We start from the raw sequence: 22,256 nt of genomic DNA on the forward strand, positions 1-22,256 counted from the left end.
CCCCATCCTATTTATTTATTCATTTATTAATATTTATGACACCAGAGAAGAGAGACAGGGTAGATAACCGACACCAATATGCAACATTAGTGTGGATCTAAGCCTGTGCAGTCCAGGTAGAGCCCTACTGAAACACAGCCAGCACGTCTCGGTTTAGATCTGCGTAACAATTGACTGTGACTCATGTAACTTCATTAGATAGAATTCAGCAAATGGCTTCATTTGTCCCCCAGGGCCTTCCCGATGCACTTTGATGAGAAGTCCATGTTTGCCGGACACAAGATGGAGGCCAAAATACTGAAGGTAAAACCCACAGGCCGGGCAGTAAGGTACCAGCTGGACTATGCTAGAATAGGAAATGAATGGGTCAGTTTTCATACATGGTGTCCTACAGGAAAGAGGCTCTTTCATTTTTTTGTTTATTGGATTTATTTATTTAATGGTTGGAGATAAAAAGGGCTTCAGGTCTTTGTTGTTGTTTCTGTATGAGCAGCCAGGCAAACCATACAGAAATAACAGGCCAATTTTTTATCAAGTTAATGTTTGTCCAGGCTTTGACTCTTCTCACTATCTGCTCTCTGTAGCTGGAAAGCAGACTGACCCAGTGTCCCACAACCCTTTTTTCAAAGTTCTGCATATACAACTGGCTCAACCGAGTTTTTGGGTGAAACAAATTGTCCGCGATTTGATACTATCAGTGTTGGGGAGTAACTAGTTACATGTAATAGCGTGATGTAATTAAATTACAGAATAAATGTAATTTTAATTTGTACAGTTACTGAGAAAAAAACGTAATTAAATTACAGTTGCTAATCAAAATGTTGGTGATTACAAAGGGTTTAACATCTGAATATATTCTTTTTGGTAAAAAGCTCATTTGTTTTGGTGGTTGTGCTTTAAAATTGAAACATTCCCATCTTAATTCAAGTTATATTGAAGAACTTTTAATAAAAGTTTGACAGTAATCAGTGTTGAGTACTGTTGTGAGGTTTACACTGCCTGGTTTAAATTTATGTTTTTAGGACCTTTCAGCTTTATTGCCAAGTTTGAAACATTTGTTAGAAAGGTAATCAAAAAGTAATCAAATGTAATAAGTTACATTACTTTGATGACATAATAAAAATAGTTACATTACTAATTGCATTTTTAACAGGGTAACTAGGAATCTGTAACCTGTTACATTTCAAAGTAATCTTCCCAACAGTGGATACTATGATGCCAGCTCTGCAAATAACACTATTGCAAATAGTACTCTTGCCATACTACTACTACTACTACTACTTCTACTTTTGGCTGCTCCTTTTGGGGGTCGCCGCAGCGGATCATCTGTTTCCATCTCTTCCTGTCCTCTGCATCTTCTTCTGTCACACCAGCCACCTGCATGTCCTCCCTCACCATATCCATAAACCTCCTCTTTGGCCTTCCTCTTTTCCTCTTCCCTGGCAGCTCCATATTCAGCATCCTTCTCCCAATATACCCAGCATCTCTCCTCCACACATGTCCAAACCATCCCAATCTTGCCTCTCTTGCTTTGTCTCCAAACCGTCCGACCTGAGCTGTCCCTCTAATATAATCGTTCCTAACTCTGTCCTTCTTTGTCACTCCCAATGAAAATCTTAGCATCTTAATTTCTGCCACCTCCAGCTCTGCCTCCAGTCTTTTCATCAGTGCCACTGTCTCCAAACCATATAACATATAGCTGGTCTCACAACCATCTTGTAAACCTTCCCTTTAACTCTTGTCATAAATCACTCCTGATACTTCTCCACCCACTCCACCCTGCCTGCACTCTCATAAATAAATGGAAATGGAATGGAATACATTATATCACATCACAGGAAACTGGTAGCCAATCACTCATATATTTTCGGAATGTGTTTGTGTGTGGTGTTAGTGTGTGTGTGTGTGTGTGTGTGTGTGTGTGTGTGTGTGTGTGTGTGTGTGTGTGTGTGTGTGTGTGTGTGTGTGTGTGTGTGTGTGTGTGTGTGTTAGTTAGTGTAGATAGCGGGACCGAAAACTAAAGCACTTATGATCGTAATTCTTTTTGGAGGTGGTAGGTATTGTCTCAGAGAGTAAGGGAAAAATCCCAGAAAATTAAAATTATGCATAACTATGCATAAATATGCAAAATATGCACTTTTCTAAAAATGGCTAAAAACCACTTTTCTCGGCATTTCAGGTGATTCTGAGCATCTTTGATTTTTTCACCTACAGTGCTGCTTGAAAGTTTGTGAACCCTCCAGACATCGTCACTGTTTTTGTAAAAAACATTAAAATAAGCTTATTACACATACATCCAAATCCCAATTTGTAAAGCACACCTTCCAAATAATGGACACACACACAAAAAGAGATATATTTTCATTATTTAATTCAACAAAGGTGGTTTATTTCACAAAAACTGAAAATTTAACATGTGCAAAAGTATGTGAACCCTTGTATTAGTAGCTTGTGGCTCCTCCTTTTGAGGCCATTACTTCAACCAACCGTCTTCTGTAACCACTAACCAGTCTCTCGTATCTGCTTATGGGGATTTTTGCCCACTCTTCCTCGCAGAACTCAGCCAGTTGAGAGAGGTTGGAGGGACATCTGGTATGTACCAACTTCTTCAGGTCTCGCCACAACATTTCAATTGGATTAAGATCCGGACTTTGACTGGGCCTATCCAGAGTACGAATCCTCTTTCTCTGAAGCCATTCCTTTGTAGTTTTGCTGGAATGCTTTGGGTCATTGTCTTGTTGCATAATCCATTTTCGTCCCAGCTTCAACTCCCTGACTGATGGCAGGAGATTCTGTTCAAGAATTTGTTGATATGCTGGAGAATCCATGGTTCCTTGGATAATATGGAGTTGTCCAGGTCCAGAAGCAGAAAAGCAGCCCCAGACCTTCACATTTCCACCACCATGCTTCACTGTTGGGAGGAGGTTCTTTTCTTCATATGCATTGTTGGCTTTTCTCCAAACATGTTGGTTTTGATTGTGACCAAATAATTCTATTTTGGACTCGTCTGTCCAGAGAATGGACTTCCAGAAGGTCTCTGGTTTGTCCAAGTGCTCTCTGGCAAAGTTGAAACGGGCAGCTTTGTTCTTTTTTGAGAGCAGAGGCTTCCTTCTAGCAACCCTCCCATGAATGTCATGGCTATTCAATTTTCGTCTGATTGTAGATGCATGCACATTTATCCCAGATGCTACCAGAGAGGTCTGCAACTCTCTAGAGGTGATGTGTGGGTTGGCCTTTACCCGATTTATTATTTTTCTGGTGCTTCTGGGTGATAGTTTTGATGGGGGTCCACTTCTAGGCAGAGTTGCTGTCATGTTGAAGGCCCTCCATTTGTAAATTATTTGTCTTACAGTGGATGGATGGAGCTGGAATCTTTTGGAGATGGTCTTATATCCCTCCCCAGACTGATGGGCTATCACTACCCTCTTCTTCATGTCCCCAGATATCTCCTTTGCTCTCGGCATTGTTGATTTGTATGGGACCACAGTGGTTTGGTTGGTTTCCTCTCTCTTTTAATTAGTGCAGGCCAAACCCTTTCCCAAGGATGTCTCATTTCATTGGTCTGCTTAAATGATTAATTAAGCACCCAAATGTGTTTCACCCGAGTCTGTTACCTGCTTGACTTAACCAATGCAGCTGGGGGTTCACTTACTTTTGCACATACACTGATTCCATGTTTCATGTAGTTTTTGGGCTACTTAAACAAGTCCCACTAAACAAGTACATGCAACTGATAAACATATATCTGACATTTCATACATAAAAACTGGTGATGATAGAATAAGAAAATCATGGTAAAACAACAGAAAAATCTGAACTGCTCAAGGGGTTCACATACTTTCAAGCAGCACTGTATATAAAAAAAAATTTCTGGGACTTAGAAATGTTTTGGCATTATGCAAAATATATGCATTTTGCAAAAATGCACTTATGATCCTAATTTTTTTTGGAGGTGGTAGGTATTGTTCCAGAGAGGACCAGAAAAATAGCAGAAAATTAAAATAATTATAATAATTATGCAAAATATGCATTTTCTAAAAATGGCTAAAAACCACTTTTCTAGGCATTTCAGATGATTCTGAGCATTTGGGGGGAGGGAGTTGGAGTGGGGGGGGGGTTTAGGGGCAGGGGGAAGGCGGTTAGCTGGCAGGATGAAGAGGAGGGAGAGTTAGACGGGTGGATAACCAAACCGCTACATTGTAGTGGGGTTCTAATAGTATCTACATATTTGGGAATCTACATTACCTTTAGATAAATGCGGCTACAGCTAATGACTTTCCATTTCTCCTTTTTGTTTTAATGTTATTCCTGATCATTGTTTGACTGTTCCAGTAGGCCTATGTTTCAAAATATCAATGTTCACATCACTAGGGAAGCCTCAATCATGCTCACTTTTCCTCTCATTCTTGTTCAGGAGGAGTTCCGCCTTCATTTTAAAAACATCTCACGCATCATGGACTGCGTAGGCTGCAGTAAATGTCGAGTCTGGGGGAAACTACAGGTGCACTTTTCAACTGTTTATCTGTTATTTTTAAGTGTAGATACAGTATTTTTGTGTGACATGATTTAAGTACTGTATTAGAGGGATAGACAGATGACAAGCTTTCTGGTGCACCATGCTTGAATTAATTAAATAACTCAAAATTTTAAACAACAGCCTCAGCACTTCATGTATCCAAAGCTTCTCTTTCAAGGCTGTTCTACTTTTTGGGTTAGCAAACATTTCAACAGTAGTCTCGCAGTATGGTGCCGAGTTTCAAGTTTATCCAAGACCTCTCTCCCAGCTCAAACACACCCAAGTATAGCCAGAGGTTGATCAGGCACAGCTGTTCTTTTTTTTGTCACAGATGAACAACTGCTGATTTCACCTATCCCTCAATACTCAAATCACACTCACCTGCCAAGGTTGGTTCATTAGTTGTGTTCAGTCTGCATCCTAAATCTGACTGGATTTGGAATTTTTTTCCAACACCAATCACTTTTTATTATTTTGGAGCTGTAGGAAGACGAAAAAAACATGGAAACACGTCTTTTTACTGCAATCACTAGTGCCACAAAAAGAGGATGTGATCACAGCTCTTCTTTGGTGTTTTTGTATGTTTTCCAGTCCTCGTGTAACCCTGGTTTGGGTTACGGGGGTGTACAAAGCGAATGTTTAAAAGTTAATGAATGTTGACCTTCATCTGTCCCACAGACACAGGGCCTGGGCACAGCTCTGAAGATCCTGTTCTCTGAGAAGGAAATCAAGAACCTTCCCGAACATAGCCCGTCTAAAGGCTTCCAGCTGACCCGACAGGAGATAGTGGCCTTACTGAATGGCTTTGGCAGGTAGGTTCCTAACCGTCTGGGGGACTTAAGTGCCATCAGTAGTTTTTACCTTAACTATCTTGTTATTCAGATAAACTGCTTCCAATGTGTTGGTGAATCCCATTAATCGCTTGCAGCTGTGTTTTGTTAAAAGTATAATTGGTTGCTGTGCAATCTAGAGGTAACTATAGAGTTAGTTGGCTGACTTGGCTGTTTGCTCACATCATTTTATTATGTGTGTTTACTACTTGGAATAGTCTCACAAAGCCAGGCTAAATCTTGTGTGAGAAATTAGTTTGGAAAGCGTCCATTGAGAATTGATTGTATATGGTGGCTGGAAGCTAGACCAACCAGTCAATTATAGGAAGCGGCTTAGATAATGACAACAATTAATAGTGCCTTTTTTTTTAAACGACAACAGCTGTGCTAGGAGAGATTTGTATCAATACTGCTATAGAATTTGTTTTATCAACGACATTTAGAAAGATGGCAAGAATCATATACAGACTACAAGGACTAACCTGCTAGCGGTAGTGGTGTTTACAACTTGCAGGCCAGTGCTTGTGGAAATGTGGTGCTCTGGTTATATGTCATGGGGTTTGTGGCTGTGACTGAGGTCTGTTCCAATCGCAAAGTAATTTTGGTCTACACTGATCAGCCAAAACATTAAAACCACTAACAGGTAAGTGAATAACATTGATTATCTTGTTACTATGGCACCTATCAAGGGGTGGGATATATTAGGTAGCAAGTTAACAGTTCTTAAAGCTGATGTGTTGGAAGCAGGAAAATGGATAAACGTAAGGATCTGAGCAACTCTGACAAGGGCCAAATCGTGATGGCTAGACGACTGGGTCAGAGCATCTCAAAAACAGCAGGTCTTATGGGGTGTGTACCAAGTATGCAATGGTCAGTACCTACCAAAAGTGGTCCAAGGAAAACCAGTGAACCGGCAACAGGGTCATGGGTGACCAAGGTTCATTGATGCGTGTGGGGACCAAAGGCTAGCTTGTCTGGTCTGATCCCACAGAAGAGCTACTGTAGCTCAGATTGCTGATAAAATTAAGGCTGGCTATGATAGACGGGTGTTAGGACACACAGTGCATCGCAGCTTTCTGGGTATGGGGCTGTGTAGCTGCAGACCGGTCTGAGTGCCCATGATTATCCTTGTCCACTGCCGAAAGCACCTACAATGGGCATGTGAGCATCAGAACTGGACCATGGAACAGTGGAAGAAGGTGGCCTGGTCTGAGGAATCATGTTTTCGTTTACATCATGTGGACAGTCGGGTGCGTGTGCGTCGTTTACTTGGGGAAGTGATGGCACCAGGATGCACTATGGCAAGGCAAGCCAGCGGAGGCTATGTGATGCTCTTGGCAATTTTCTGCTGGGAAATCCTGGGTCCTGGTATTCATAATCAATCCATCCATTATCCAAGCCGCTTATCCCAGTTGGGGTTGCGGGAAGCTGGAGCCTATCCCAGCAGTCATTGGACGGCAGACGGGGAGATACCCTGGACAGGCCGCCAGTCCATCACAGGGCTGACACATTCACACCTAGGGACAATTTAGTATAGCCGATATTATGACATTCATAATAATAATAATAATTATTAGATTTTTTAAGTGCTTTTCTAGACACCCAAAGCATGTGGATGTGGATGTTACTTTGACCCATGCCACCTACTTAAACATTGTTGCTGACCAAGTTTACCCCTTCATGGCAACAGAATTCCCTGATGGCAGTGGCCTCTTTCAGCAGGATAATGTGCCCTGCCACACTGCAAAATTTGTTCAGGAATAGTTTGAGAAACATGACAAAGAGTTCAAGGTGTTGCCTTGGCTTCCAAATCCCCCAGATCTAAATCCGATGGAGCATCTGTGGGAAGTCCTGGAAAAGAAAGTTCGATTGATGGAGGCCCCACCTCGCAACTTACAGGACTTAAAGGATCTGCAGCTAATGTCTTCGTGACAGATACCAGAGGACACCTTCAGAGGTCTTGTGGAGTCCATGCCTCAATTGGTCAGAGCTGGTTTGGTGGCACGAGGGGGACCTACACAATATTAGGGAGGTGGTTTTAGTGTTTTAGCTGATTGGTATATGGCTGATGAGTCGATGACAACACCTCTAAAGCCAGGAACACTCTGGAAGACTTTTAAAGTCTAATTGACAGGGACAAGATTCTGCCTCATGCATTCAATGACTCAATGTTACTTTACTTTTATTGTCGTAGAGTAGCACACTGACTATGATTGCAGTCATAGAGGCGCACACACTTTTCAACGAGCTCGGACTAGTTCAGATTCCAGTCTTAAACATGTTTGATGTTATTGTGATTGCTTTGACTGATCTAAGGCTAGATCGGGAGGTGAGCGATTTGTATCTTAACCCCCCCCCCACCACACACACACACACACACTACAAGATAACAAGTGCCGATTGAACATGATGACCTGAAAATCAGTGGTCACGGCCAAATTTGGGTTATAATCGTCTAGTGTTTTCCCACCCTTTACACAAACGAATGCTTATTGAGCCTTGCCAGATCACAATGAGCGAAGCAAAATTTCTGGGGTTTTTTGCAAGGCTACATGTGGAATTTTGTGAAACTGGAATGTGAAGGGGAAAAACCAAAATTCCCATATAGCACACTTGTATATTATTGATGTACACTTACACTGATCTGGTGTTTCAAAGGAAAAACTTCCAAAGGTCAATTTTTACTGCGATTACAGTAATTCCGTTCAAGACTACACCTCATACTTGGCCATGTTGCCATCATAGCACCATCGTAACCACAACCACAGTAAAGAATACACCTTGGCTGTCAATAACTCTTTGATCTAGCCATTCTTTCGAGACAAATGTATTAATTTATTCTGCCCCTTCCCCAGGTTGTCCACCAGCATACACCAGCTACATAACTTTCGCTCCCTGCTGAAGGATAAGAGGTAACACAGAACCCTCCGGACCAGAAGGTGGCACCAGCCCACAGGGAACTGCAATAGTCTTATCCTAGCCCAGAATAAGACCTTTTTCAGGGACATCAGAATCAACACTGACCACCCACCTATTTTATTCCCTCCCATTAAAACCCCTGGCCACTGCTACCCACCTCCTACTTTTTACCTTAACCCTAACACCCACCTATCATAGATAGGATGTCTGAGAATCACATTTCACTATCACCTTTTTTTAAATCAATGCTGAGGTTTAATCCACCAAAACTATTTTTTCTGCAAGCAACTAAACTCTCCTTTTTTTCTTCTCTTTGAATTTCTCTAATTTGGACCCCAAAAAAAGTCACTATGGGTAAACCTCCAGTTTGATTGTGCACTTAACACCAATTGAGACTGAACAGTATGAAAGCCTGCTAGCAAACACATGATGGTCTCATGCTCAGCTTGTCCAACCGGATAACGGACAATTTATAAAGGGGGTGCGGCAAAGAGTAAATCCCCCCCCCCCCCGAATATAATTTGAGTTGGAAAGATCTCAAATCACCACAATTGCACCATCATTCTGTGGCTGTTTCCCTTACTCTGCTGATCCCGCCTTCAACTGACATGCAGCAAAACAGATGTTAGCATCCATATAATCCAGTTTGTAACAAAGATGGCTCTCTTGAAGGATTTTAGGATCCTTTACCTGTGGAGAGATCAGTTTAAATCAGGTCAGGAAGCACTTGTCTGTTTTGAAGATGACTTCTTGTGTCTGCAAACCATGCTGGACTCTGCTGCGTGTCGTGTCTCTCTTCTGTTTCTTCTTTTTTTTCTTCCCCCTTTTACTCCTTCACCCCTTTTTAAATCCAGAGAGAATGGGGCGGAGCGAGAGCGAGAGATAGGAAAGAGCTCAATGCCTGAGGGTCTGGAAAGCCCTGATATTGTTTATGACCCAAGGCTAAAACAATGTGAGCTTGCTGAACCTTCTGTGTGTGGGTGTGGGCAGTTGGTTAGACATTCTGCCTTAGCTGCCATTATGATGGGAAACCCACCATCATCCAGAAATCCTGCTCAATTTCAAAACCTCATGAGCACATTGAGAAGTTTTTCTGGTTTACCAGCCAGTGAATTATGGGAGCAGATTAATGTAGTTCTTAGTGTGTCTGTAGATTTTCATCAGTTTCAGCCATCACATAATGTAAAATGATTGATTTCATACTTAAAGCAACAATCCTGAAGATTGTAGTTTTTGATTAAATTTCTGACTCCGGTGTCAATGCTGATAAAGGTCAGTGTTGTTTGAGCACTCTAAATCCCAAAGAGCCATTCAAAATGAACTAGTCGTCAGTGCTGTTGTGTCGGCACTTTTCCCACCGCCAAAAAAAAATAACATGGTTGAAATGTAGTACAACAATGAATAAGTGAAACTATATGTTGGTAAAGTTCTTCTGCTGACTGGTTCTGCCATATCTGCTTGTTAACTACAGCAACTTCACTTCTTCAGACTTGCTTCTGGCTGCCTTATTCTTCCACATTTGGCTGTTACAATATGAAGACGTAAAATGCTATGGCTTTATCATTTTTCTGTTAAAGTCCTGCCAGACATTAACCATTAAAATGAGCAACTACAAACATGTTCAGGATTTGGATATTTGTGGATTAGCTCTTGTCTTAATTGCTCCAATAAGTATAAGAGAGGACATTTGTCTGCGTTTAAATCTTCAGGGTTGTAGCTCTAATGTTTGAGTCTGTATTGGTGTTAAACAGCGGCCTCTACAGTATGTTCTGATAATCGCAAAAAATAAAATAAAATCGTGTACCATTTGATGGAACCACCAGGTGGTGATGTCTCACCACAGAGCCCCCCCCCCAAAAAAAATTCTGCCAGCGCACCTCCCTCACGCTCCCAAATCCGCAATTTTCAGAGCCAGAGATCTGTGTGACCAAGAAAGTAAAAATAAAAAAGGGAAGCCGTCACTTAACTCACACAATAAAAATGCTGCAAATGCAGCTTTGCTTGTGAATTCTCTTCTGGTTTTCAACATATTTCCATTATTGGAAAGCGTATCCAATATGTATACAATGGCAAGAAAGGTGGCAAGCTAGTGTGCTGTCCAAGTACGCTTTCCTGTCTGCCAACGTGAAAAGTATTCTGATGTAAGGAAAGTCCAATAACCAAGTGGAGCTCATTTGCCCAGAGGTCACTGTTTGACACCGTCACAATCCACCTTTAAATAATTACGAATTTGACTTGTGCATATTTTTTTGCTTTTCAATAATTCTAACTCACCTGTGTTTGTGTTAATTTCCCCCTGTGTGAATGTGTTTATGCGAGTGTGTTTATGATGTGTGTTCATATGAGTGGGCATAAATTTGTGTTTGTGTGTTAACTACAAAAAAAAAAGATTAATCAAGAAGGGTTTGCTGAGTCACAAAACTCAGGATTGATTGGTTTCTTTTTCCAAGAGGAATTTTCATTTCATGAGTTCTTTTTCTGGTGTAGATTTAATTCGTTTATGTGAGATGATCAAAATTGTTTTTTTTTTTTTTTATGTGAGTTTGAGAATGATACATAGTTTACAGCACAGTATACAGCTTTAGGGGACATAACACAGTGAAGGACAAACTGGGCAACAGAAAAAGAGACACTGTGCTGCAACCGTGAGGTCCCACATTGTGATTCCCAATTTCTCAACCCCAAGGCTGAGTGCTGACCGAGTTTCTTCAAGTATCTTGGCACAAGGTCGGGAATTTATACCACCACCTCTCGGGGGAGAAGAAAAGATGGTGATGAGTAGATTTCCATGAGTCTTATAAGGCTGTTGAAATGACTACCAGCCAAAAAAATGGGCAGATAGGGTGATAGCTGGTTAAGTCTGTTTACTCCAGCAGGTAAAATATCATTTCTCATCTACAGATCTAGTCGGCTGACAAACTCGCCACATGGCAGATGAATCTTGTGCAGGGCGAGCCAACACGTCCAGTGGCTCCCCCTCACTTTGAAAATGCCCTCACTGCAAGTATAGAAACTTGTTAGAAATAGTAAGCAAGACGAAGACGTCATCCTGTTTCTACCATTCAGTTTGGTGCAACTTATGTAATTTGTTCTTGGAGAAACTGTATTTAGACTGTAAAAGACAAGCGTGCCGTTGCAGTGGGATAGGCGGCAGAAGTAATCTTACGGCTATTCAGCCTCTAAATGCTATTTCTTGTAAAGACTCTTGGCTGAACAAATGTGCTTGTTAGTGGAACTGCTTGTCCAAGTGGACCAAAGACTGTTATATGTTGCCTAACTTCTTTTTCTTTTCTTTTTCGTGTTTGATTTTTGTTTGGTTTGATATTCTCTTCCGGGAAGTGTTTTATTGTCAAGTCTAAGAATTATTTTGGATCTTGAAGGTATAGCTTTGACTATTTAACATAATACAAGCATTTAAAAGTACAGACCACCGGATATGTTTAAAGTTTATATAGTTGTAGAAATGGTACATTCTGTGCTTTGGGCCTAATAAGCAGTACTTGCCGCAGGAAAGGGCGCTAAGCTAGTGCTGTTGAGTAGCGGAGCTACTTTGAATGTTGACATTGGGTTTTTTTTGTATTTCCTGCTAATGGCAGTGATCTGTTTAGTTGTCAAGAGTCTCAGAGAGGGGACAAGTGTGTCACCGGCGTTTTTGTCTCTCGTTTTGTGTTTGGCGAAGGGATGTGTTTGTGTAGCCTCGTGAGATAGAAGAATCTCACCAGTCAGTTAATTAGGTTGAGCTTCTGTGAGGAGATTGAATGTGACGGCCTACTCCCTCAGAGCAACTACATAAGAGAGCTGCAGTCCAATCACGGCTTTGGAAAGTGATCCAATATGGAGGTCACATAGGTGAGACGGGATACAGCAGAGACAATATCATAAATCTGACATTGCAAAGGGATTTTCATGACAACAAAGCAACACACAGTTGTCTGCGTTTTGCAGATGGCCGCGTCGACACAGCTTATGCTGCTGTCATTGTGCGGTCATCATGTTTTACAATTCTGCTGTCAACTCTCATCTACTGGCCCCCGTGGATCAGTCCCCAAAGCTTTACTCGGATCTTTTTGTTTTTGTTTTTTTTGGGGGGTTTTTTCTTGGTGGGACCGCCATTTGAAATTGATCTCGATGACAGGAAGGCTGGGCAGAGAAAGAGACCCATGATAAACCCCCGAGATTCATCTGGCTCACAAGGCTAATGTGTCTCAGAACGACAGAGATAAACTATTTTTTTTTGTATGGAAAGTTTATGTGAGGCAGAGAGACTGTGTGTGTGTGTGTGTGTGTGTGTGTGTGTGAGGAGTGAGCCAAAATGTGTGCACGTTTGTCATCTGAGCCTTGCATGCTATCAACAGCTGTACATCCTGTGCAATCCGCTTGTCTGCCTTAAAAAAACATTTTTGAAAAATATTATAAAAAAAACAAACAAAAAGCTCCTCTTGATGTCGGCGTCTTCAGAGAACTCCATTGCTCTTTTCCTTTCTGCCTTCCTTAGATAGTCCACCCCCCCCCAGCCCTGTACCACTTGTAAAACACATAAGACTTCAGCTGTCTATTCCTCCAGATCCATATGAATACATAGCTGCTCTGATACTGATGTGTAAACTTGTTGAATATATTTATTTAAACAGAGTAATAAATATTTCTGGATGTCACCTTACTATGTCTGGTGGTGTGCTCATTCATTTGTTCATTCATTCATTCAGTGCAAATCATTACTCTGATTACTCCGAAACTGAAGACGTTTGCTGCAATAAAGTGAGAGAGTGTATGACGACGTAGGTATTTTAATCATTTTGTGTGTATTCTGATTTCGACCATGATTTTATAAAGATAATAGGTACGTACAACGCTGTTTCTAAAGTTGAGCCGATGCCCTTATTGGTTAATGATCATATTAAAGGGTTACAGTCACGATTCTCAGCGTTATCGGTCTCTCTACGTGTTGTACGGATGACACTCGATTAGCCGTCATAATACTGAGCCGTCCTGTGTGTCTCTGAAACGCCACCGAACTTGGTGTCTTCCAGTAAAAAGTCCAGTGGCGGACAATCTGAGAATGTTCTGGATTGCTGATAAACTGCATTGTATTGGGAAACGGAAACGGAATGCAGTGCGTCCCATCAGCAAACCAGGAAGTAGGTTTTCAAATGAACAGATGGCTCTTTAGCGACATCAGTGGACACTTTCAGTGGTGTTTCAGATATTCACAGTGTTATGGCTGCTAATGGAGTGTTAACCCTATCTAAATAATGTTTAAAATAGTGACTGTTTTCCTTTCATAACCTGCATGTAAACCTAGCCATTCATTCATACGGCGTACCCATCTAATCCCGTTCGTAGGCTTGACTCAGCAGACATTATTGGGCAGAAGGCAGGGAGACACCCTGAACAGGTCTTCTAAAGAGCTTCAGAGCATAAGAGGCCCGAGATGCTGTCTGCAAGATTCCTCGCAGTCGCATCGTGTTGGAGACATGCCCCATATTTTCTTCCAGACAAGTTGGTAAAAATGTGTGTCCATTTGGCCACCCTGGAATGGGCATCCACACCCTGAGGGGAGATTAGTATGCTAAAAGGAGAGGACATAGCCACCGTGCTGACCACCATCAGAAGCAACACCACCCAGCTCTGGCTTGTGATCAAGCAAAATGATTGTCAAGACCTGTAGTGTCATTAAATACCAGGTGACTGGATTAAAAATTTATACCTGGGGCTTCCGGGTAGCATAGCGGTCTACTCCGACCAACACGGGGATCGGCGGTTCGAATCCACGTGTCTGCGGGTGGGAAGCCGGATGTGATTTTGTGTCCAGGCCGCTACACTAGCGCCTCCTCTGACTGGTCGGGGGGGGGGGGATAGCGTGGTCCTCCCACGTGCTACGTCCCTCTGGCGAAACTCCTCACTGTCAGGTGAAAATAAGTGGCTGGCGACTCCACATGTATCGGAGGACGCATGTGGTAGCCTGCAGCCCTCTCCAGATCGGCAGAGGGGGTGGAGCAGCGACAAGGACGGCTCAGAGAGCGGGGTGATTGGCCAGGTACAATTGACCCTTCGCTAAGCCACGCCCCGAAACGCAGACAGGCCAGTCACAGCGCAGCATAGTGTAACAGCCAGAGTCTGGTAAATGTGGTATTACTGCAATACTGAATAGCGCCACAAGGCGGTGCCTCCTTTTGTTTCGGTGTGTTGTACTAAGCTGAGAGTTGTACACACGGAGCCGCCATGTTACGTGCTCCGACCGACATCCACGAAGAGGATTCTCATCAGTAACGAGTTGGTGCAGGTTATGCTTTCTATGTTCCACTGCTCATGTATGATTAGTGAACGTAGTGCCTTGGAGACCTGGCGTTGTATGGTCGGTGTTAAGTACTGTAGAATAAAGTTGCCGTGTGGAAATCACACTTCGTTGTCTGTCGACTCTCTGAGCTAACCAGCTATCCCGGAGCCCCTGCTAATGCTGCCGGCCTTCTCCACCTACACCCGCTTCACGTTACAACTGGCGCCCGAACATCATTCTCTGGACCTCGCTTCGGCACCATAACCAGGAGTACGGACCGGACCGGACCGGACTGCTTTCTACATTTCTCCACCTACACCAGCTTCACGTTAAAGTAGGGCAGGCTGTCCGACGCTTTCATGGCGGCGCTCCGTTGCAAAAGTGTTCAGATTTTCTCCATTTCCGAGCTGGTTTTGTGGACCTTTAGCTAGTTATGGTTAAACGTTGTGCCTGGGGCACTTGTAACAGTGACACTCGTTACCCGGAGAGGTTGGAAGGAGATGTATGTTTTTTATCCCCTTTCCAAAACCGAAATCAAACCCTGAAACGTGTAGGCTGTGGATAAAGCTATGCGGACGTCCTCAAATCCAGTTGAACCCCTCAAAGATCAACAAGCACAGCTTTGTCTACTCCAAGGTAAGTAATTACTTTTATTAACCGTAAAATAATGTTAAAGCTTGACGGACTTAGCAACAGTAACTGGGGGGGGGGGCAATTGGGGAGAAAAAGGGGGGGTCCACACAAAAAAGTGTATCTGACCAAAATCTGTTAATTTGAGCATGAGGGCTATTATTAAATGGATACTTGTAAACAAAAAAAGAGTGCATAGACACTAGAGCTGGCATTGCAAACATAATGTTGATTCACTTTTCTAGAGGACCGAAGGTCTTCACGCTGAGTTTGCCGTAAAGAAAATGTGGAAAAACAATGACTGGCGTTTACATAAGCTGGCCAATAATGACCCTATTATTATGCATCCAGTGTGTGTTCTATTTTCAGACCATGATAGGGCCCACACATGCAATCCACCAAACACCATTTACATACGAGTCTCTAATCCACGTAACATGCATGTCTGTGGACTGTGGGAAGAAAGCAGAGGACCCAGAGGAGACCCCCAGTGAACACGGTGCGATCATGCAAAACTCCAAACAGAAGGGTTTGGATTGAACCCACGACCCACATAATGATTCACTTACGAGGATGTAAATATTTTATGACAAACAAAACTTGTCCTTTTATTGATGTTTATGTGTCAACAAATCACAACAAACATACACAAAAAGGGTCTGCAACAAAATATAACTTCTCAACCATACACGTGGCAATACAAAACCTTTCGGGCCTATTAGAAATATAGAATTTAAACTTCTTTTCCACCCTGATAATGGCATTAATGAGTAAGTTGATCTTCCAGTTAGTCTCGAATATTTTTTTTTCCTGAAACAAGTTTATGATGTGACATTTCATTACACATAATAGTGTCTTGAGGACTATTCTTAGAAAAAGTGACGTCTTGTTGAGTAGGCTGTCCTGTGTGTGGTCATTTGCTTCTGGAAAATTCTTGTGGAAGAGAAATTATCTCACCAAACTGGCAATATTCCGCCCTGATTTCAAGAAATGTGAGAATTTAATACTCCGTAGATTAAGTGACATGATACTATGGAGATATTGTGCAGGGCACACCGCAATGACATGGGAGCCTAGTCAGTCATGTGTTGGACTTCCAAGGTTTTCCTCGAGAAGACTTCAGGATACTGATGACGTCAGATCAACTAACTTAGTGCACGCGTGTTGCATGGTAGCTTATAATATGGTGTTCAGACTGACGACTCTGTTCTTAGTCTGCACTCTGAAGCAAAGTTCAACAGAGTGTTTCAAGAGAAGGGATAACCAGGACGAGAACCAAACCAGTTTTGCGGATGTTGTTTTAACAAATGATGTTTTCTTATAGAATTGAAGTGCGTTCACCAAACGACAAAAATGACCGTGAGATCGTTCCAGATTGTCCATAACAACAGATTTCCGGTTGTCATGGCCACAAAACATCTATGGAAACCAAAGACCGGGTTTAATAGGTAAATTACTTACCAATATTCCAAGTTGAATAATCCCTCTTGAAATACTCTCCAAATTCTCAATTACATTCTCTGAAACCGCAATCACAATTTTATCCACCTAGAACTATTTAAAAAAGAAACAAAAAAAACATTCGATTCCAGGGTTCCTACACGCCTTTCTATGCAGAAGATCATTTCCAGGTCTTGGAAGAGTCGCAGAACCACGCAAAAAGACCCGGGAAACAAGTTATGGGGAAAGTGTTTCAGTCGCAGACCCACTGTCATTTTTCATTTATCGGGCTATTAAATAATTATCTAAGGCTATGGAGTAATGTAGGCTTGTTCCCCAGCTTGGATCAACAACATGGGTCAAAGCTGTGAAACCTGACTCACAAAAAGGTCCTACAGGTAAGTAATACAAAGGACTCAAAATTGGTATTTGTGTTTTTGCCATGGTATTCTTGTACTGCTGATGTTTTTTTATTGACTAAATATCACAGGAATTCTGATACTAATCTCGGTGTTAACTAGATGTTTGCTTAAGCAGTAGCTCACAGCAGGCCGTGGTACATCTCTGCTTCGAGTACGGCAAGCTTTAGCGACATGCCCAATTTTTCCTCTTTAAACTTGCTCTCGGCTGCTTTGTGTTGTTTCCCGTGACATCGGTAGCATTTTCTCTGTCTCTGGTAAGTATTTTTGTTACGTTTCTCGTCCTTTCTCACTACCGTGCCCTCTGTCTCTACTCGGCTACAGGCTACTTTAGTGTGCAGGTTCTTGAGCGGCTTCCTGTTTGCGGCTTCTGCAGCCACAGCAATTACGTAATTTGTCCCGCACACAAGCCTGTCCCTGAGCCTCTGTTCCGAGTGTTGTGCCAATTGTCTCAGCTCAGCCACGTATGCACTGACGGCCTCAATAGGCTGGCGAGAGCGAGGGTCAAACTTGTATCTATGAACGAGCTCACTCGGTTTTGGACTGACGTGATTTTGCATCAAAAACTTTAGCTGTTGGTACATTTTCGAGCTACGCTTCTCTGGACTCAGTAGATTTCTCATGAGCTTGTACGTGGCTGGACCCACTACAACTGAGGAGGATCGCTCTCTGCTTCTCCGTCATCTATGCTATTCAATCAATCAAATTGCATCAAATTGCATTTTATATAGCGCTTTTCTAGCTGCAACAGCCACTCAAAGCACTTTACAATTACAAAATTCACACACACATCCACACACACCGATGGCATGTCAACTAGGCAAGATAACTGCTCATTGAGGTCATTGAGGAGTTCAGGGTCTTGCTCAGGGATACCGTCATTTTTTCCAGGAGGAGCCGAAGATTAAACTAATCCTTCATCGTCTCACTGCTCATGACTGAGCACTGGTGTTAGCTAACATTAGAGTTTTTATATATATATATATATATATATATATATATATATATGTGACATTTTATATTGGAAATGAAATGCCATAGGCACCGCTAGCTAGAACATTTCCATTCGCTTCGAAAAACTGCTCGAGTATCTCACAGTATTCTTCCCACGTTTGTTCTTTAGCCTCGAAGGCTGACAGGGTGCCAATACTTGTACTCATCTTTATGTACTTATTAACTATTACTCCCTGTCACTGCTCAAGCCTAAGTTTGCAACTTAGCATGACAGTCCTACCGCAGCCCATCCGTCCTCAATCAGACACGTTTTTTGTCCATCCAGTATCCTCGTCACCAGTATGTGATGTCTTGACTTTAATGATGAGGCTGTCCGGGATGCATATTAACAGTTTATTCAATAATGTAAGCTATCGCATGTTGAAACTCTCTCACAACAGCAACGGTCTCTTCTTACATACATATCAGGTATGTAGTGCCTATAACTTTAGGTCATACCTCCGCATGTGGCGTGGAGTGGTACTGCAGGTAAGTATTTTAACAGGCTATCCATCCATCCATCCATTAGCCAAACCGCTTATCTTGCTCTCAGGGTCGCGGGGATGCAGGAGCGTATCCCAGCAGTCACACACCTAATACCACAGCAAGTCCACAGGGGGATCTTTGTAAAGGAAACTGGAATTTTACATTAAGAAACCCTGTAGGAACCCTGGCAAACATCCTCTGCCTTCCTTAAACTCCCAAAAACTGTTAGCCTAACTTCTTAAGTGTGTGATATCAACAAACACAATAACAGATGGTGCCAAAGTGCAAAGTGATGCTGTACAGTGGAGAGATGCCATCTTCAGGGGTAATGATGGAGCTCGCCGGTGGTTGTGGTTGTGGTTAGCCGCTGTTCGTCGCTGTTGGTGTGCACGGTGAAGCTGCTGTGGCGACTGCCCCAGTCATAGCAGTCTGAGGATAGACTGGAGAAGGAGGGGGGAAAACCAAAGCAATGAATAGAAATTAACTTGGAAGATATTTTTCAAGGTTTAGAGATGTGATGATAATGTAGCTCGATGTCCATAACCACAGTCTAGAACACCCTCAGGGGTATTATGGCTTTTATGTGGCCATTTCCAATGTGTTCTGCATGAAAATGTTTGTCCACAGTAGTGTTTATGCATAAGACGTGTGGAGGAGAAGATGCTGGGTATATTGGGAGAAGGATGCTGAATATGGGGCTGCCAGGGAAGAGGAAATGAGGAAGGCCAAAGAGGAGGTTTATGGATGCGGTGAGAGAGGACATGCAGGTGGCTGGTGAGACACAGGAAGATGCAGAAGACAGGGAGAAATGGAAACGGATGAGCCGCTGTGGTGACCCCTAACGGAAGCAGCCGAAAATAGTAGTAGTAGAGTGTTTAAGAAATTAAAAAGTAGCTAAGAGAACAACATCAGCATAGGATTCAGTGGTTACCACCACAGTTGGATAACAATGTCACCGGTATGGAAGGAAAGTGATAGTTGCCCTCTGGTGTTAGCATGCCTCCCTCAGTGTTAAATGGCTTGTATTCTCCATAAGGAGTTTTATAATATATATCAGGCTGCACTGCAATATTGATGCAACGAAGTCACTTAGATATTTGAATCAACCTTCAGTGATTCATCAGTGATCTAATAGTCTTTGTGTAATTACAGACAATATAAAAACAACGATTTTTGATGGATTTTATATTTCCTTGTTCATTGCTATAATATAATAATAATAAACATTTTATTTAAAGGCACCTTTCATGACACTCAAGGTCACCTTACATCAAATACAATAAAACAAAGCAGTAAAAATAATTAGCGTAATCAACAGTAAAACACACAAGTAATAGAGCAGTTTTGAATTCTGTAACAGAGTCCAGTAAGCAGATGTAATGGGGAATGGAGTTCCAGAGTTTGGGTGCAGCATAGGAGAAAGCTCTGGCATCCATTGTGCTGAGCTTGATGGCTGGTAGGGGAGAGACACTGTCAGTGGACTTTGAATTCTGAATGAGTTGAAGTCAGTGAATAAGTTTGTTGGGGATGCCTGCCAGGATCGCATTGCAGTAGTCAATGTGTGATGTGACCAAAGCATTGACGAAGACTTCTGTGGAGTGTTGTGTTAAAACAGGGTGTAGTCTGAAGATGTTTCACAGATGGAAAAAGGCAATCTGGGAGGCATTGTTTATATGACCTGAAAAGCAGGGGGTACTATCTAGGATAACACCAAGGCTCTTAGCCTGAGTGGAGACAGGTATGGTGGCTCCAGCGATGGAGAGTGAGCAAATATTAGTTTTTGAGAGTGTAGATTTAGTGCCAATGAGGAATAGCTCAGTTTTACTACTGTTGAATTTCAGATAATTGTTAGTCATCCATATCTGTATATCATGGAGACAAGCAGTGAGGGTACTGGAGGGGAGAGTGGAGGGGGGCTTAGTGTACACCTAAAGCTGTGTATCTTCAGCATAACAGCGGAACTGGATACCATAGTGCCGGAAGATATTGCCAAGAGGGAGGAGGTAAATAATAAACAGGAGTGGCCCCAACACTGAACCCTGTGGAGCTCCATGAGGAACTGTCAAACTTTCTGACCGATAATTCTGAATTTGTATAAAATGTGTCCTGTATGTAAGGTAGAAAGCAAACCACTGACACACAGTGTCCCCAACTCCAATGCTAACCAGACAATCAATGAGGAGCTGATGGGATATGGTATCAAAGGCTGCGGTGAGGTCATGGAGGGTGAGGATAGAGAGTAGACTGGAGTCAGTGACATGGAGGTGGTCACTGTTTCTGTGCTACTTTTGGGGCAAAAGCCAGACTGGAATTGTTCGAAGAGATTATTGTTATCAACGTAGACCTGGAGTTGAGATGCAACTACCCTCTCAAGGATTTTGGAAATGAGTGGTACATTGGAAATAGGCCAGTAGTTATTTTGGTCAGTAGAATCCAAATTAATTCTTTTCAGAGTTGGTCTGATTATGGCAACCTTCAGTGAAGGCAACTGTACCAGTGGACAGAGAGGAGTTTATGATAGAGGTTATCAGGGAGATGATAGAAGGCAGGCATTTTTTAACTAGGGTTATGGGAATTGAATCCAGGTGACATGCGGAGATGCTAGACTTGGTAATAAGTTCAGAAATTTGATTTTTAGTTGGAAGACTGAAGTCACATAGGACAGTGGATGGGGACAGTTTCATGTCACTTGCTGATTGTAAGTCAGTCTGCATGATGTTAGCAGAGGCTAGCTGCTCATGAATGGTACTATTTTTGGAGCTGAAAAACTTCAAAAAGCAGAGTTCATTAGAAAGATTACTGTTCATATTAATTTCAGGTGGATTTAGTAAACTTTTAACTGGAGAAGAGAGTTCCAGTATTCCCTTCAACTGTACTGATGATATTTGCATAATAGGATGTTTAGCTGTTGAAAGAGCATTTTTGTAATACATGTAATACACATATTTGTGAACAGCAAGTCCAGTCTTGATGCAAAGCCTCTCAAGGCGCCAACCTATAGACTTGAGCTGACGTATTTCAGGTTTGTACCTGGGAGCAGTATGGGCAAATGAGAAAACCCGTGTTTTCAGGGGGGCTAAAGTATCAAGTGCATAAGAGTAGTCCATAAGCTCAGGGAGGGAGGAGGTGGGAGCAGGAATGGGGTTTGAGGTAACTAAACTGCTGAGATAATCTGGATTAACATATATATCTAATGTTGCAGTATGATATGGTACGATGCACCCTTGATTTACTGAGCAGTAGGTTGGTGCTGAATAACACAGCTTTATGGTCAGAGATGGGTAGTTCAACAGAGGTGATGTTATATGGTGCGATTTCGGAACAGCAAACTAAGTCAAGGATATGACCCTTGGTGTGGGTTGTAAAGGCAACATGTTGCATTAAATCAAAGCAACTAACATTGCTTTAAAATCTTTAGTGAACATAATTGTCAGTGTTATCAAAATCAACATTTAAATCCCCCATTATAATTATATTCAGAGACATTGCACTGAGGGTGGTTAAAACTGTTGAGAGTTCAGTGATAAAAATATTTGATGCCTTAGGTCAGGGGTGGGCAATCTTATCCAGAAAGGACCAGTGTGGGTGAAGGTTTTTGTTCCAACCAAGCAGTTGCACACCTGATCCCACTATTCAACTAGTAGAGTCTTTGCTGAGGAACTTGATTAGGAGACACAGGTGTGTAATTGCTTGGTCGGAACAAAAACCTTCATCCACACTGGCCCTTTTGGAATAAGATTGCCCAC

General features: G+C 42.3%; 2 protein-coding genes across 2 annotated transcripts in view; one reads left to right on the forward strand and one right to left on the reverse strand.

Annotated features, from left to right (window-relative positions):
- The window catches only part of ero1b (endoplasmic reticulum oxidoreductase 1 beta), a 44,109-nt gene extending 31,193 nt beyond the window's left edge, over window positions 1–12,916 (forward strand). Inside the window, exons 13-16 of the mRNA XM_056279950.1 lie at window positions 234–303; window positions 4,415–4,501; window positions 5,195–5,328; window positions 8,202–12,916. Of these exons, the coding sequence (XP_056135925.1) occupies window positions 234–303; window positions 4,415–4,501; window positions 5,195–5,328; window positions 8,202–8,262 (352 nt within the window). The 3' untranslated portion in view covers window positions 8,263–12,916. The remainder of the gene's footprint in view (window positions 1–233; window positions 304–4,414; window positions 4,502–5,194; window positions 5,329–8,201) is intronic.
- Window positions 12,917–18,612: 5,696 nt separating this feature from the next.
- The window catches only part of gpr137bb (G protein-coupled receptor 137Bb), a 36,341-nt gene continuing 32,697 nt past the window's right edge, over window positions 18,613–22,256 (reverse strand). Inside the window, exon 7 of the mRNA XM_056280413.1 lies at window positions 18,613–18,950. Coding sequence (XP_056136388.1) covers window positions 18,830–18,950 — 121 coding nt within the window. The 3' untranslated portion in view covers window positions 18,613–18,829. The remainder of the gene's footprint in view (window positions 18,951–22,256) is intronic.

The sequence above is a fragment of the Lampris incognitus genome, chromosome 5, assembly GCF_029633865.1.
Source record: "Lampris incognitus isolate fLamInc1 chromosome 5, fLamInc1.hap2, whole genome shotgun sequence".
Lineage (NCBI taxonomy): Eukaryota > Metazoa > Chordata > Actinopteri > Lampriformes > Lampridae > Lampris > Lampris incognitus.